This window comes from Tiliqua scincoides, chromosome 5 (genome assembly GCF_035046505.1).
Source record: "Tiliqua scincoides isolate rTilSci1 chromosome 5, rTilSci1.hap2, whole genome shotgun sequence".
NCBI lineage: Eukaryota > Metazoa > Chordata > Lepidosauria > Squamata > Scincidae > Tiliqua > Tiliqua scincoides.
Window position 1 is genome coordinate 121,073,572 of NC_089825.1, and position 15,644 is coordinate 121,089,215.

General features: G+C 47.5%; 3 protein-coding genes across 4 annotated transcripts in view; 2 read left to right on the forward strand and 1 right to left on the reverse strand.

Moving 5' to 3' along the window:
- Positions 1–5,687, forward strand: part of CACNG8 (calcium voltage-gated channel auxiliary subunit gamma 8) — a 23,020-nt gene extending 17,333 nt beyond the window's left edge. The window contains exons 3-5 of one of the 2 annotated variants that reach the window (XM_066628629.1): positions 1,907–2,047; positions 5,044–5,478; positions 5,518–5,687. In XM_066628629.1, coding sequence (XP_066484726.1) covers positions 1,907–2,047; positions 5,044–5,478; positions 5,518–5,687 — 746 coding nt within the window. Of the gene's footprint in view, positions 1–1,906; positions 2,048–5,043 lie in introns of both variants that reach the window. The other variant, XM_066628628.1, reaches the window with a different exon arrangement.
- Positions 1–10,483, reverse strand: part of TNNT1 (troponin T1, slow skeletal type) — a 504,690-nt gene extending 494,207 nt beyond the window's left edge. The window contains exon 1 of the mRNA XM_066627288.1: positions 10,480–10,483. The gene's annotated coding sequence lies outside the window, so the exon portion shown is untranslated. The remainder of the gene's footprint in view (positions 1–10,479) is intronic.
- A 4,606-nt stretch (positions 10,484–15,089) lies between these two features.
- The window catches only part of CACNG6 (calcium voltage-gated channel auxiliary subunit gamma 6), a 33,182-nt gene continuing 32,627 nt past the window's right edge, over positions 15,090–15,644 (forward strand). Inside the window, exon 1 of the mRNA XM_066630363.1 lies at positions 15,090–15,411. Coding sequence (XP_066486460.1) covers positions 15,090–15,411 — 322 coding nt within the window. The remainder of the gene's footprint in view (positions 15,412–15,644) is intronic.

The window sequence follows — 15,644 nt, forward strand, 5'->3', positions numbered from 1 at the left end:
TTTTTTCGTAATACATCTTTAACCCAACAGAACAAATACATGCTTGGCTTTTATATCCGTGAAGGACAAGCTATTACAGAGAGTAAATGAATTCAGTGCCCAGCAGGTAGAGTAGGCTTCTCACCAATCTGTGCAGGCAGCCATCCCTCCTACAAGTGCAAGAGTGTTACAAGCTTGTCCCTGTTTTCATCGGTGAAACGCTGAAAGGTAGACCATCTTTATCTCAGGATTATAGCAAGGTTTAAGTGTTGTTAAAACCGTGAAAAGTTTTTCTGGCTATGAGCCACGGTCTAAATTTTTAAAACAAAATCCTAACACTTCACCCACTGCTTTGGTGGGCTTCGTCAGAGGCTGCAGTTTTTAATGACTCCCTCAAGAACTGGAGCCCAACACGCAGCTGTTCTTCTCTGTAGGTTTAGGATGATACCTACAGCATTAAAGAATCTGACCGTTGACAGTGACGGATTCCTTGGTGTAGTAACATTCTTAGGGCCAGCAACCACACATCACTTACTCTCACGGTCTCTTCTGTTCATATCATTTTGGTGTTTGCATATTTCTATTGCCTCTCTGTACAAGCGCGTTGGGTAACGAACAGTGCTAGACAACACTTCCGTTTGTTCAAAGCCCACCTCGTGTCCTGTTGTCACAGAACATTCAACAATTTTTGATCTCTCAGATTGTTTCAGGGGACAATGTCTTTCATGTTCCTTTATTCAAGTATATATGCCCTTTTCGTAGTGCTGATATAAAGTGTAAGTGTTGCTTTCTTTGGATGGTTTGTTAAAAATGTAAACAAGCTATGAAATTCCTAGGGAAAGAAAAAAGAGGGCAGCAAATTAAACAGATGTGAACCAAGTGTTCCATGGGCAGATCCCAGGCCAGCTCAAGAGTTTTGGGTGATCACCGTGACGTACCTTGTGCCCCCCCCTTCCCTTTCAGAGCGTTAAGGCCTTATTCATGTCAACTGATCTAGAACAATATTTTTCAAATCTGGAGAGCATTTTCCATGTCAGCTTCCATGCTGGGGGACCCACTCACCTCTCACAAATGCTGCACATTGCAAAGGATTCTGGGAGCAGGTTCCAGGCTTTAGATGGAGTTTGCACAGCTCATACAAAGGAGTATCTGTGGGATTTTCTGCTATGGGGTGAACTCAGTTTTCCCACACGCACAGGAATGCCAACCCCTCAAGATTGGCCTGGAGTCCCAGCAATCTCCAGGTGACTGGAGTCTCCATTCAGACTGATGGAGTCCCATCAGTCTCCAGGTGACTACTAAGAATAAACCTAGAGATTTTAACAGGGCCTCCTTGGCTAAGGATCCAATTTCATCTGGGCCTTGCACGGCCAGAAGTCCCATTCTCTGCATGAGGAGAGATAGGCAGAGGTGTGCCAACTGCAAGTCCCAACTAATTTTTAGAGTCATTGGCCCCGAGTCACAAGTCAAATCAGGGTCAGCAACATCCACGACTCAAGTCAACGTGAGTTGTCCAGAAACACATTTTTGGGTGACTCAGGCTGAGTCACCATGAGTCAAGTGCCCATCCCTGCTTGAGATGCAATGAAACATATTTAACTGCAACTGTCTGAAGCCTGCCATCAGCAGAATCAATGCAATTCTCACTTGACTAGGACGTTCCAGAATTGTATGCCTCCCTATTTAAAAAAAAAACTGCAACCTGCACGGATAAAACTAGGAAGACTATCCCCAAACCCTTCTCCCTGACATGCTATGTTTCCACCTGCAGATACAGTTTATGTTTTGTTTGTTTACGGGGGACCTAATTCAAACCTGCAGTCTGAAATGGTAAATGCAGCAAGAGTGGTGCCTGATTACGCAGTTCTACTCTCCGGCATTTGGGATTGCCTGCATTCTAATCTGCCACCGCCTCATTTCCTTGCAGGTGTGGTACGAGCCTCAAGCATCTTCCCCATTCTAAGCGCTATCCTGCTACTGCTGGGAGGATTCTGCGTGGCTGCCAGCCGTGTCTACAAGTCCAAGCGCAACATTATCCTAGGGGCTGGAATTCTATTTGTTGCTGCAGGTATGTCGCGTGGTAAAGCCGAGACAAATCATCCCGTTCTGGCTCTGTAGCATGGTGAAGCGTGTGGTTGGCTTGTTAGTCAATCTGGTAACTATTCTTCAGTCTGTTTTTTTTCTATCCACCCACCATCTCTTCCCTCCCTCCTTACCTCTGCCACTCCATGCCTCCACCAGTGCTTTCACAGCCATCTACCTCTACAGTCCCCTCCATTCCCTTCATATCTGTTGAGTATCCATTCCTCACACACACAGAAAAGGCTCAGTGGTGAAGCACATGCATAGAGAAGGTCACAGGTCCTTGGCAGTCCCAGGTAGGGCACAGGACTAGGAAAAGTCTCTGTTGGAGTCCCTGCAGAGCCACTGCATGAGTGAGCAGTACATGAATAAATGGACAAGGGGTCTGACTCAGCTGGAAGGAGCTAGGTTCATAGATAACTGTGGTTTATAGTTAGGAAGGTTCAGATGTACGACAGCTTCATTGTCTTTCCTCCATCCTTTTTCTCAACTATCTGCTCCCCTTTCCATCTATCCAGCTTCCTTTCTCTCAACATCAGTCCATCTCCTCCACCACCTTCTCCACTTCCTTCTTATTTCACCATCCGCATCCAACTGTATCCATTTCTGTATCACTAACCACACCTTAGCCCATCCTTCTCTTCAACCAAGTGTGCTATTAGAACTGAGCTGCAGATGGCCATGAAATAGTAGCCAAGAGTCAGAGCCAAAGCGTCAAGCAGGGAGGCTGGAATCAAAGGCCAAGCCAAGAGAGAGAATCAAGAAAGACAATAATTGCTCAGGGAAGGCTCCAGCCTGAACAAGAAGCCTCTGTATCCCCTCCTTTGGAGAAGTGCCAATAGCCAGCTGTTGGGGCAGGAGGCGTTCCAGCACCTGAGAATCCTTTACTATCTAGGAAGATCCCCCAATCCGTCGCCTAGTAGACCATCTCAATAAGCCCTTGTTCATGCAGGTCACACACCGTTGTACTTCACATCAATGAGCTTGATGTGTGCACTACCATTCTCTGATTGTGCCAGCCTCGTGCAGCTCTAGTTCAGTAGCATAGCTAGAGGAGGGCAGCATTCAGCTCTTTTTTCCCATCAGTTTTCCCTTCTCCTTCACTGATCTCTGCACCTTCCTGGTTTGTCTGTCTCTGTGACAAGCCTCTGGACAGGCTGTCACTGTAAACTGGCATGTACACGAGCCGTTCTAGGTCACCTGCTTTTGGCAGGCCATCTATGACAGTTTAGTGCTTGTTAGCTTTCTCATGCTCCTCAAAGTACAGAATGTGGCTCTTGTTCCGAGTTTGAAATTGCCAAGATCTTTGCTCAATTTATGCCCCAGTCCTAACCCCCTCCTCCACCAGTGTAACTAGTAGCTGCAAAGCAGCCTCCGCTGATGAGTGCAGTGGGCCCCACGATGGGGAGGCCAACATCAGCTGACCCACAGAGACCCGATTAAGCATGGAGGGAGACAGGAAGGGACTGAACAGGGTGGGGTTGGTGGAACAGGGGAGGGATGGGTAGAACAGCCAGAACGTGCCAGCCGGGACACAGGACCACAAAATGCTGGACACAGGACCACAAAATGCTGCTCCCCCAAGTGGAGGCTTACGGGTAAGTTCCATAACAGGGGTGTCCAATGTTTTTGGCAGGAGGGCCACATCATCTCTCTGACACTGTGTTGGGAGCCGGGGGAAACAGGAATTAATTTACATTTAAAATTTGAATAAATTTACACAAATGAATATATTAGAGATGGAACTTATATGAATGAATGAAGGTCTTGCAATAGTTCAAGGCCTATAAAAGGCCTTGCACAAAGCAAGGCTGGCCTTTCCTTTGCTGCTGTGAAAGGCCTTTCCTTTCACAGACGTGAAACAGCAAGCAGTGTAGGAAGCCCTCAGCTCACGCAAGAGGTCGAACAGTCGCCCTCACGCTGAGAGCAGTTGCGTTGGGCCAGTGCGGGCTCCAACAAATCTCCGGAGGGCCAGAGGCTCATTGGAGACTGGGGGCTCCCTGAGGGCCGCATTGAGAGACCTCGAGGGCCACAAGTGGCCCCAGGGCCGGGGTTTGGGCACCCCTGTTCCATAACCTTGCGCAACATCCCCCTGGCCCTCCAAAAGCCTTCTGAGGTACTGAAAACTGGAAGTATTGTTTAATGGCCCTCCGGAGGCCTCAGAGCTTCTGTGCAGGGCCTCTCTGGCCCTCAGAAGAGCCACTGAGGGCAGGTGGGTTATGGTGCGGGGGACACAGTGGTGGTGCCGCCACAAGCATGGCGTCCTGAGGTTTTTGCCCCCGACTCCCCTCAGGACCGCCAGTGAGAATGGGGCAGTGATGGGGCAGTAATGGGCCAGGGAAGAGGGCGGATCAGACCCAGGAGCTGGCAGCATCAGCAGCGGTGGCAGCACACACCAAATCCTGACCCCCTTTCTGGGCCTGATCAATCTTCTGGGTGTCACCGGGTGGACCACCCCAGAGGGATGAAGGGGATTGGCCCCCTCCCTGCTGTGCCTTCTGTTGGCTGGAGCACGCTGGCAATGGTGCGGGGTGAACCCCAAGGGTGCAGCAGCCCATCTGCAGTGCCAGTCAGCTGGGTGATAGCCCTGCCGAGACCCTTGCACGGCTTTGGGTGAGGTCCTGCCTCGGAGGCAGGCTGCAATGTGGGGGCACCTCCATAGGTCGTAGGGGACAAGAACAAAGGTCTGGGACAGGTAGCCTCCTAGTCATCTACCTCCTGGTTAATACACTCCCCCCTCCAGGATCCTGCACAAAGTGTTGTGCCCAGTTTCTAACAGCTGGGTTAGATGGACCTTCCTTTCATCTGATCTAGCAAGGCTCTTCTTAGAACATATTCACTAACCCCTTGATACTATTTTCTTCCACTTCCACCTTTCTTGAGCGTATCTTTCAGGATGATCATTCCCCTCTCCGCTCTATCTTTTATCGGTCCATCCCCATAATCTCTCTCATCTCCTTGTCCTTTCTTTTCACACCTCAGGTCTCAGCAATATCATTGGTGTCATTGTCTACATCTCAGCCAATGCTGGAGACCCCGGCACAAAGCGTGACGATGAGAAGAAAAGCCACTATTCTTATGGCTGGTCTTTCTACTTTGGTGGCCTTTCCTTCATTCTGGCAGAGATGATTGGGGTCCTGGCAGTCAACATATATATAGAGAAGAACCGCGAAGCCCACTGCAAGAGCCGTACAGAGCTGCTGAAAAACCCTTCTTCCTCATCTTCTGCCATCTTGCGCCTGCCCAGCTACCGTTTCCGATACCGCCGCCGGTCACGCTCCAGCTCCCGCTCCACCGAGCCATCACAGTCTCGAGAAACCTCACCAGTGGGTCTCAAGGGCTTCCCTTCCACCGACATCTCCATGTATACACTATCAAGGGACCCCTCCAAAGCCAATGTCAGTTCGCTCTACGGTGGTGCCAGCGAAACAGCCTCAACGGGTGCAGCGCCATCAGCTGCAGCTGGTACTGGCAGTGGGTTCTTGCAGTTGCACAACACTTTCCCCAAGGACCCTGGCGTCACTGTCACAGTGACTGGGCCTGGCGTAGCGGGGGCAACCGGCACCCTAGGGAAAGATGCTTCCTCCAACACCAACACGCTCAACAGGAAGACAACACCGGTGTAGGGACGTAGCTAAGAGAGGAGAGGGCCTAGAAAGGAAAGCCGAATAGAAGGCACAGCTCAATGTATTACAGGAGAGTCATGATGTTGTGAAGCGAGCAAACCATCCATTCATACTTCTTCCCTTTTTTCCTTCCTTCCTCTTTCTATCCATCCATCCACCCATGAACTTGCATCACCTGTTCTGCCCATCTCCAATGGGACCTGTACTCACATTTCACACCTTCTGAGAAAGAGGTGGACTAATTTCAAGAAGGAGCTTTTGTGAAAGACACAGAAGGGATCAACTATTCATACTATCCCCTTTAAGCAAAATAAATTGAAGATCACCCTTGTCCTTTCAAGCAGGCACCTTCAGGACAACCAAAATCGATATTTTCCACACTGGGCTACAGAAGAACGGACGATGCTGTTGTGTTTTTAGCAGTGCTTGGGGGAGGAGGGTAGGTCTTTGCCTACTTGGCTAAGATCTCTAATGGACAGCCAGAATTCCTGGATCCTACAAGCGAGGAATTGGGTTCTTCTGGCTGAAAGTGAAGCATCCTGATGAAAAGCCCAGGCTCCTCAGTCCATACGTCTTCTCCAAGATGGCTTCCACAGCATGCTGTGCCAAATTTGGGGGTGCAGTGTGGATCAAGAGGGTGTTTTGTTCCTTGCTGGGTATAAGGGAACCCTCTCTGCTCCTCCACTGCAGCTTAATTAAGGGCTGACAAAAGTTTGTGCCAAAACTCAGTGCCAGGAAAGTTAAAAGGGGGGAGGGTTTGAAAATCTAAAAGGACTGGCCGCCCCCTGGTGGTGGTCAGAAGTATTTCTAATCCACTAGGCTTTGCTGCATCTTCTGCTAAATACATCCTTTGACTGATGGAAGTCTTTTTTGGTTTTCGGCCCATCTCCAACACTGAGCCATAGCTCTTCCTGAGATGAAGCTGCCTCTGGGGTGGAGGGGTCCCTGCTGTTTATATATCGGTATCCCTCGCCCATTTTGAAAGGATATTCAAGCACCATTATTGACTTAATTTGTTTGTGTTGTCCATCCTATACATATATATCTATGTCTACATCTATATATCTATAGATAGATATGGATATGGAAGATGTTTAAAACGAACAAAGTGACAGTTGGATCACATCCCTTCCTACCCCTGAATCAGCTTCCTAGGGAGAATTTTTACATGTATTATAGTTATATAAATATATATATATATATATACACACAGAGAGAGAGAGAGAGAGAGAGAGAGAGATACACACACACAAACACAGAGAGACATATCAAGGAGACTGACAATATGATTGTGATGTTTTCTTAAAATTTGGTTAAGTTTATGGGAATTTTGGTTAGTAATGGGAATTTCATGGCCAATTACTGTTTTCTCAGCAGAACTCATTCGTGGTCAGGGGCAACCACTTTTATGAAACAGGATGTTTCTGGTCCCAGTAAGCCGTCCATCACTTCATTCTATTTTTTTTTTACCTTGAGCATGAAGAAATGGATCTGCAGATCCTCACTGGCAGTTCACATAGTTTCCCTTTGTTATTTGCATGCAGCAGAATCCCATGTTGCCCCATGCGGATATTATGGCCCTCTTTCGCATTAAAAAGAAAACAAATATTCTCCACAGTACTTTATTTAAAGCTATATTTGGGTCCCAACAAGCAACTGTTCCATTTATAGGCGTACCAAAGGTATACTACCTTTCCACAAGAGCTGTGCTCAAGGCAGTTTATAACAACAGAATAACAGCATCCAAGGCCATGGTAGAAGTTGCATTAGTACCAAGTCTGTCTAAATGCACTGGCAGTGGATATGAGATCATTCCAGTGTTTTTGTTTGTACAGCCAGGGGTAGCATCAGAAGGTGTCTAAATGGGGCACTGGCCATGCCCATCAGAGGGTCCAACCAGGCAAATCAATCCCTGAATGCTTTCAGTACTGGTAGCAGTGGTAGTGCTTCATACGTACATCACTGGGGAGCAGGTCACAGGTACCATGAGGGACCTAGGGCAGGCCTTTGCTCCAAGGCTCACAACAAACTGGCCCTGGCACTGTTTATAGCCACCCTGAAACCTCAACTCAAGGAGGGTTACAATAAATCAAATGGATTGCTGTCCTTGAAAGGCTCACAATTTAATTTGGGGCGGAGTGAAATCCAAAGTTTAATGTAAAATTAAAAGATTGAGACATCAAAATGCCAATCCTTGTCCTTCCATGGATAAGAAGAAGAAAAAATCCAAACAGAATGTTCCACATTCTGCAAAAAGAAATATACTGTTAAAATCTATAACCAAATTACAGGCAGCTCAATCGTGAGCTGCCCGAAGCGCAGGGCTCCCATGGCACCGAAAATGGCTGCTGCAGCATCCAACACACAACTGGGTAGCTGCAGTTGGGCTGCACACAACTGGGTAGGTGGCTCCTCAAGAGAAGGGGAAAGATAAGAAGCCCCACAATGGGGCTACTCAATTCTGTGGCAATCGTTGGGCTGGCGCAGAATCAAAGAGCTCCATGTCGGGCCACACGACCTGACACGGAGCTCAGGATCTGGTGGAGGTGAGTTCCACCGGTCCCACCCTCCATCTGCCCCGCTCCCTCCCCTGCCACGCTTCCTCCCTGCCCTCCACCCAGCCTCCATCCGCTTCTCCCTGTCCCGGAAAGTCTTTTCCCCGCTTCCCTCCACTCCTCCACCTACCTCTTCGCCACTCGGCGGTTTGGGGGACCACTGAACATCGGAGTACCGGCTATCCCCCAGTGCTAGCCCAGTGCCAGCTGGCTCCAGCGCTTGGCCGATGCTAAACCTCACAAACTTGCTTTATGGCACATTTGCGACAGAGCGCACCAGCAGTGAGCCGGTGCGCAGTGCATAGGATTGGGCCCGAAGCCTACAACCTATCACTCTAAAGCAGAGTGTAGTGAATGTAGAAATGAATCAGGACTTGCCAGGTTCAAATCTGACCTCTGCCACCCACTCGTGAGGGCTGCAAATCAGCGCACATTGATCTGGAAATACGTTCCATAGAACCCAATGGGGTAGACTTGTGTAGGATTGTGCTGTGAGTTTCCTTAGGCTGGTCATTTCCCCTCATGCTCAGCTTCTCAGCTGCAATACAGGCATCATAATACTGGCTTACCCTACAAGGTTGTGGTTGTGAGGGCTACATCAAGATAATAATGCGAAGTACTTCGCATGCTCAGAAAGTGCTATACAGTTGTTAAATATGCTTATTAGGAAAGGAGTCCAACTAGATGCTGTGGGTTGTAATCCTGATTAAAAATGCATAGTGTCACTGTATTGAATCAACTAGCTTAATTCTGATCACAGAATTTTAGTTTGGAATTCTCTGGTAGTAGAATTCAGGACAAATTGCTACAAATTTCCAGAGCTCTTGAGTACAATACGTTTTGATTTAAACATATTGTTGTATCAAAAACTTTAAAGTTTGTATGCAAAGGTTCCTCCTGCAGAAAAACAGCATGCTTGATGGTATATGAATAATTGGTCAGAGACCACAAAACAATGTACACATAGGACTGGTTCCAGAATAGCTTTTTTTGATGGATCCAATTATAAGAGAACTGTTTGTATACCAGAAATATTACCAAGAGGTGTACTGGAGACATATTGTACTCTCTTCTCTCAATAACTAATTCTATGGAAAAGCCATGCTTGAAAAAGTTAGAAACTGTTATTGTCTCTTTACTGTTTCCTCTAGCCTTTTAAGAAGTAGGGTTTTTTTTAATTCCTCATTTGTTTCAATGAAAGTATATAATTTGGTGGAAGAGGTAGAATTATGTAGGAAACAGTGGGTTTTTTTTTCTTTCTTAGCTTTCCGTGGCAATGAGAGGATCAAAACTTTAAAAAAAATCTTTAGAGACAAAAGTGGATGCTAAAAATGTACAAAGAGAGAACGAGAATACAGTTCAACAGGAAAGCATAATCTGTGCCAAGTTTTCTGTATAAAGTGAGTTTCGTATTTCAGAATAAGACAATTAAAAATACTAGGAAAAAAATTGGCAAAATCCAGTGATTGTGCTACTTACTAATGAATAAAGAAGGGGGGGGGAGAACAAAATAAGCAAACAGAAGCATCAGTCTGTCATAATAGCGACAAAAATGCATGGATTTTTACTGGAATCTACCTTTCAAATAAAGTCTAATGAAAACATTTTTCAGGGGAGATTGTTATTGAAGCAAAAGGGCCAGAACTATGGACTTCTTGATGATGAAGCTGTATTTACCATTTGAGATCAACCTACTGGTTTGGTATGCTTACTGGAATAGATTGCATAGTGTACAGCCAGGGGATTTTGAAAAGGGGGATTCATTGTTGTGCTACATGGGCTGGGTGGATGGCTAATTCCTCTCCCTTTCATTTTTGGAGCCAGTCATTATGCAATGTTCATGTTTGTTTGTACTGACATTTCCATGAATCAGGCTCAAAGGACAGCTTGCAAACCTAGTTTTCAAACCAAGATTGCAAATAATAGCTTAAGTGAATTGCAGAACAATTGCAAGTCCATCAGTGCCCTGGTTCTAGGCCTCACGCCAAGACTGTTGACAAAGAGAAATACTGTCTGAACCTCTACTTCCTTCAAGAGAGCTATAGTCCTAGGCATGGTTGAAATGCATGGTTTCACCATGTGTGAGAAAGGAGAGGGTGCATGTGAGCATGTAGGGGGATTTGGGGAGTGGGCAACATTGCTTTTGCATTGGGCCCCTGTGTTTCAAAGTAATAATTATTATGTATCATCACTTTTAATTAACAGGCCCGCCATTAGCTAGGTTGTTAGGCAGTGGCGGTCTTGGGGGGCAAAAGCCCTGGGGAGCCACCCCAGTGAGGCTTGTGGGGTCCACACCACCACACCTACTGCACTGCCACTGCAGCCTCCGCCCGCCCTCTGAAGCCCAGGTTGTGTCCACTAGCTCCACGTTGTATCCCAGGCTCCATGTTGTGTCCACAAGCCCTCCGAAAGCCTTCTGAGACCTCTGGAGGGCTGTTAAACACTAGCTTTGGGAGGGCTAGTAGACATCGCTCAAGGCTCCGTAACAGAGATAAGTTTCTTTTCCGCCATTTTGGGATTCTGTGTCCTGGGTGGTACAGAGGCCAAGTTCGCAACCGTGATTAGGAACTGTATGCTTCCCCCTCCTGGCCCTGACACTTAGGTTTCCTACCCACAATGCCACTCTTCACACCTTCACTGCTTGCATTTGTGATTTGCAAGGCATCATTAGGAAGGCTAGAGAAATTACTGCTACTATAGTCATCACCATCATCATCATTTCCCCAAATGTAAAACTCCTGTTGTTTATGTGCTTAGAGAGGCTGCCACATTAGTTCTGAAGCACAAAAATTGTGCCGACTTGTTGCTAGGATAGCAACTTGATATCACTTACCGTAAGGCGGGGGTGTCCAAACTTTTTGGCAGGAGGGCCACATCATCTCTCTGACACTAAGTCAGGGGCCAGGGGAAAAAAGAACTAATTTACATTTCAAATTGGAATCAATTTACATAAATGAATATATTAGAGATGGAACTTATATGAATGAATGAAGGTCTTGCAATAGCTCAGGGCCTATAAAAGGCCTTGCACAAAGCAAGGCCGGCCTTTCCTTTGCTGCCACTGCTGCATCACAGACGCGAAACAGCAAGCAGTGGAGGAGCCCTCGTCCCACAGCTCACGCGAGAGGTTGAACAGTTGGCTGTCATGCTGAGAACAATTGTGTCAGGCCAGCATGGGCTCCAGCAAGTCTCTGGAGGGCCAGAGGCTCATTGGAGACTGGGAGCTCCCTGTGGCCACATTGGGAGTCCTCGAGGGTCACAAGTGGTCCCAGAGCCAGGGTTTGGGCACCCCTGCCGTAAGGTTTCACTGCAAGCTTCTCAGGCCGAAGGCACACCCTGCACTCGGAAACTGATTAATAAAGCAGCACATACAAAAAGGAAGGAGCATTCCGGCTGGTCCACTTCCCAGCAGCACCAGAGTTGTACGCAGCCTACATCTCAGGGCGCAAGCCTAACCAGGCCTACTCAGAAGTAAGTCCTATTGTGTTCAATGGGACTTACTCCCAGGAAAGTGAGGTTAGGATTGCAGCCTCAGTCTCTGAAGTGCTGTGCTCCCTACCGGTCCACTCCCTCCACTGCCATCCCTCTACACTGCAGTCTCCAAAACAGCTGTCCTCCATGCTAACTCAATGGGTTTCCTTGGTCAGCATGTGCTGAGTTTTCAGCTCTGTCCCCCTTCCCTGGGGCAGGGGGGACAGTGACACCAGTTGCTTCAGCCTGCTTGTAGCTGCCTGGATGAATATCCTGAAATAGCAGCTTTGTCCTCCACAAATTTGACTTCTTCTTCAGGCCTGGATTCTCATATCCCAGGGTCTTCTTCAATTATATCTGAAACAGTAGTTTTATGGGGGGGGGGGAATCTCTGCCACTTGGCAGACAACAGCGGCCAATCTGAGAAGAAGTGCCCCAGAGGGTTACCAAGCAAACACAAGACCCTGCAGAAAAACAACAGCCATGCCATATTTCCTGGTTTTGAACAGTAGCCACTGTGATGGAAGATTCACTTGAATACAGTATTCATGCCGACAACCTGCTGGGTCTCATTCCGCTTTCAGAAATCCAAGAGTCCTTTCTTGAACCAGGCCTGCTACCATTATATTATTGATATTATCATATGAAGACACAAATAAGCAAAAAAAAGCAGCCTCCTGCCAAACCAAAGGGAAGGTGAGCAGCGAAAAACTGGCTCTCAACTACCAGAGATGCATTCACTTCTCATAGGCTGCTTATTCAAAATTTCTTCATTGAGATGAATTCTTCCTTTACTCTTCCACTTTCACAAAGAGAATGAAAAAGATGCCGTTGCTGGCGTTATCCCCCTTGGTTTATATAGTGTCATCACTGTGCATGACACTTTCCAAAGAACAAGAGGACAGGATCCTTGCCCTGAAGAACCATGGAAATCAAAATGGGGCAAGACAATGGAGGAAAGAGGGGTGATGGCAGTGGGGTAAAGAGGGGAAGAATATCTGCCTACTTCAGAGCGAGGTGGCAAAGTCACAGGCAAGAACATACAGCAAGTCCTCACTTAAAAGACGATGATAAGTTCTTGGAAACGGCAGCTTTAAGCAAATGACTTATAATGAAACCAATCTTGCCATGATTGATATACGTAAACAAGAGTTAAGTTTCTATAGCATATTTCTGGTCACAAAAAACGTCACCAAACTTCTAAATAAAGACCCCATTGAACACTGAAATAAATGTGAGCGTTCCAGGCCAGAGAAAACCCAAGCAGACATGGGAAGAACATGCATAGATGGTGGCCCCATCCAGTAATCAGGACAGGAGGAAAGGACAGGGCAGGAGGTCTGGTCTAGAGGGCTGAGCCTCCATTTGCCTGAAGATAACATCCGAAGGTCGCCAGTTCGAGGCCACCGGCACTGTGCGACCTTGAAGCAGCTGATAAGCTGAGCCGAGCTATTCCATCTGCTCTGAGCATGGGAGGATGGAGGCCGGAATGTGCGACCAGATCAAGAAAGAAACATCTGAATGTTGTGGTTTCTTGAAAGACAGAAACCTTCTTTCAAATTGTAAAAATCCCTACGGGGATTTAAAAATTGCCTGCCTATGTAAACTGCCTTGAATAAAGTCTAAGGAGAAATCTGAGGACCAAGAAAGGCGGTATAGAAATACCTGTATTATTAAATACCAGTATTATTAATCAGCTTTTCCCCCCTCATCAACTTTATAACAAAACGACTTTCAGTGAGGACTTGTTGTATTGGAATATGAGAGGGGAGCAATAAGGAGAGACAAGCACCCTGTTTGTGCTTCTGGGTGGACTGATCTAATCCATATTAATAATTTTTATTTTAATGGTATTGTATTTTGGATTTATGTCACCCTTTTTAGAGCATTGAAAGCACTTCACATAGATTATGTTGCTTATCCTTTCAACAGCAACCATATAAAGTTAAAACACACACACCCGGGGGCTAAGGTAATGCAACAAATGCTGCCCCCCCCTCCCGAGGCACACCAGATCCTGCTGCTGCTCCTCCTTCTCCTCCTTGGATTTGAAAAGGAAGAAGAGAATGGAGCAGAAGAGGAAGTGTGGAGGAAAGGACAGTGGTGGGCTTCCCCTCTTTTCAAATTCAGGGGAGTGGGAGGAGGAGGAAGAGCACTGGAGCAAACAAAGGTGAGTGCCTGAGCTCCACCAGTCTACCATCTAAGGCAGTGATTTTCAACCTTTTTCACCTCTCGGCACACTGGCAAGCCACTAAAACGGTCAAGGCACACCATCAGCTTTTTGACAATTGACAAGGCACACTGCTGTCAACGGGGGCTCACATCCTCCAATGGTTCGATTGATAAATGACCCTCTCTCAAATTCCTGCGGCACACCTGGGGACCATTCACAGCACACCAGTGTGCCACGGCACAGTGGTTGGAAATGGCTGATCTAAGGCAATCACCTCAGCTGGCCTAATGGACAGGCCTGTTTTGGGAGGGACTGATGCTGAGAGAGAGGAGCTTACCACAGTCCACCGGTGAAACCAGGGGAGGGGTAAGATGACCAACTTCAAGAACAAAATGAGGGAGTGATGTCCTACTTCATGGAGATAAGTTTGATGATTGCTTGCTGTGCAATGACTACATGGGTCTGCTAGGCAATACAATTGATTTTCTCAGGCATGCTGGCTAATGCACTGGGAGGGGTGAGCGAGAGAGAAGGGATTTGGTGTGACCCTAAGAAGCGACACTGTCGTGGATGCTTTTTTTTTTTTTTAAACGTTGTGCTTCTCTTAAGCAGGGCAGGGGATTCAGGAGAGAGCTACTGCATGTACTCTGCAAGCAGTGCAGATTTTGCAGTGTTGAAACCCCTTGTGCTATTCGAGCCCCAGTAGAGGGCACTGTGGGAAGCTGGGGCAAGAGAAGTTCTGCTCCTCCATGAGATGACGACAGAGTTTTCAGTTCCAGCCTCTGCATCTTTAAAACCGTCAGACATGCCCACGCACACATCCAGACTGTCTGTGCACCCTACCGCCTTAAAATAACCCTTATTGCCTAGGCGATGGATGAAGAACGGTAGCAGGTGCTCCACATGTCTGCCAAAGCTGTTGGGGTGTGTGTGTGTGTGAGAGAGGTGGCTTGCTGATCCATCTACTGCTTCACCCTGTCATGCTGGGGCATTGGGTGGGGAAGCAGGGGTGGGGTGAGAGTGGTCGAGAAACTTTTCAGCACTGCTTGCAGTGCAGTGACCTAGATAAGACCCAGAAGGGAGCTGTGGAAAGCCCCCAAAGAAGGCCAGGCTTACAGCTTGGGGGTTACGGCTGGGATTAAGGCGAGTTATTTCTCAGGCAAAATAGATTCCCTAAATAAAAAGGGGGCAGGGAAGGGGGCAATGATGTGGCCAAATTTTTTCCTTCAGGATCAGGAGCAGCGCATAGCCATGCGTGCGCGGGCTGGCAAGCGGCGCAAGCCCCTGACGGACGAGCAAGAGGGCAAGATCAAACTGGCCTTCTTTGTGGCCATTGTGGGGATGACCCTAACAGTGCTGGCTGTGGGCACAGAATTCTGGGTGGAACTCAACACCTACAAGCAGAACCACACCGCCGTCTGTGAGGCTGCCCACTACGGCCTCTGGAAATTCTGCTACAAGAAGCTGTGGGTGGAAGAAGTGGAGGCGGAGAGGGCAACTTGTGGACCTGCGGAGCTGCCTGGAGGTAATCACAGATCCGGTCACCTCCCCTTTCCCTTTCGCCTCCTTTTCTCTTTCTAATACATCTCTAACAATCTGCGCTCTATAAGTCTATATTTATTATAATATAATTCTGTGGGTGGCCATGGGCTATATTTGGTTGGCCCAACCTCTCTGACTGGCCTGCTGAGCCTCTTTCTCTGCCCTTCTCCCACTTGTCCCCTACATCTTTGCCTGCTGTACTTCCAGGTGTCTAAC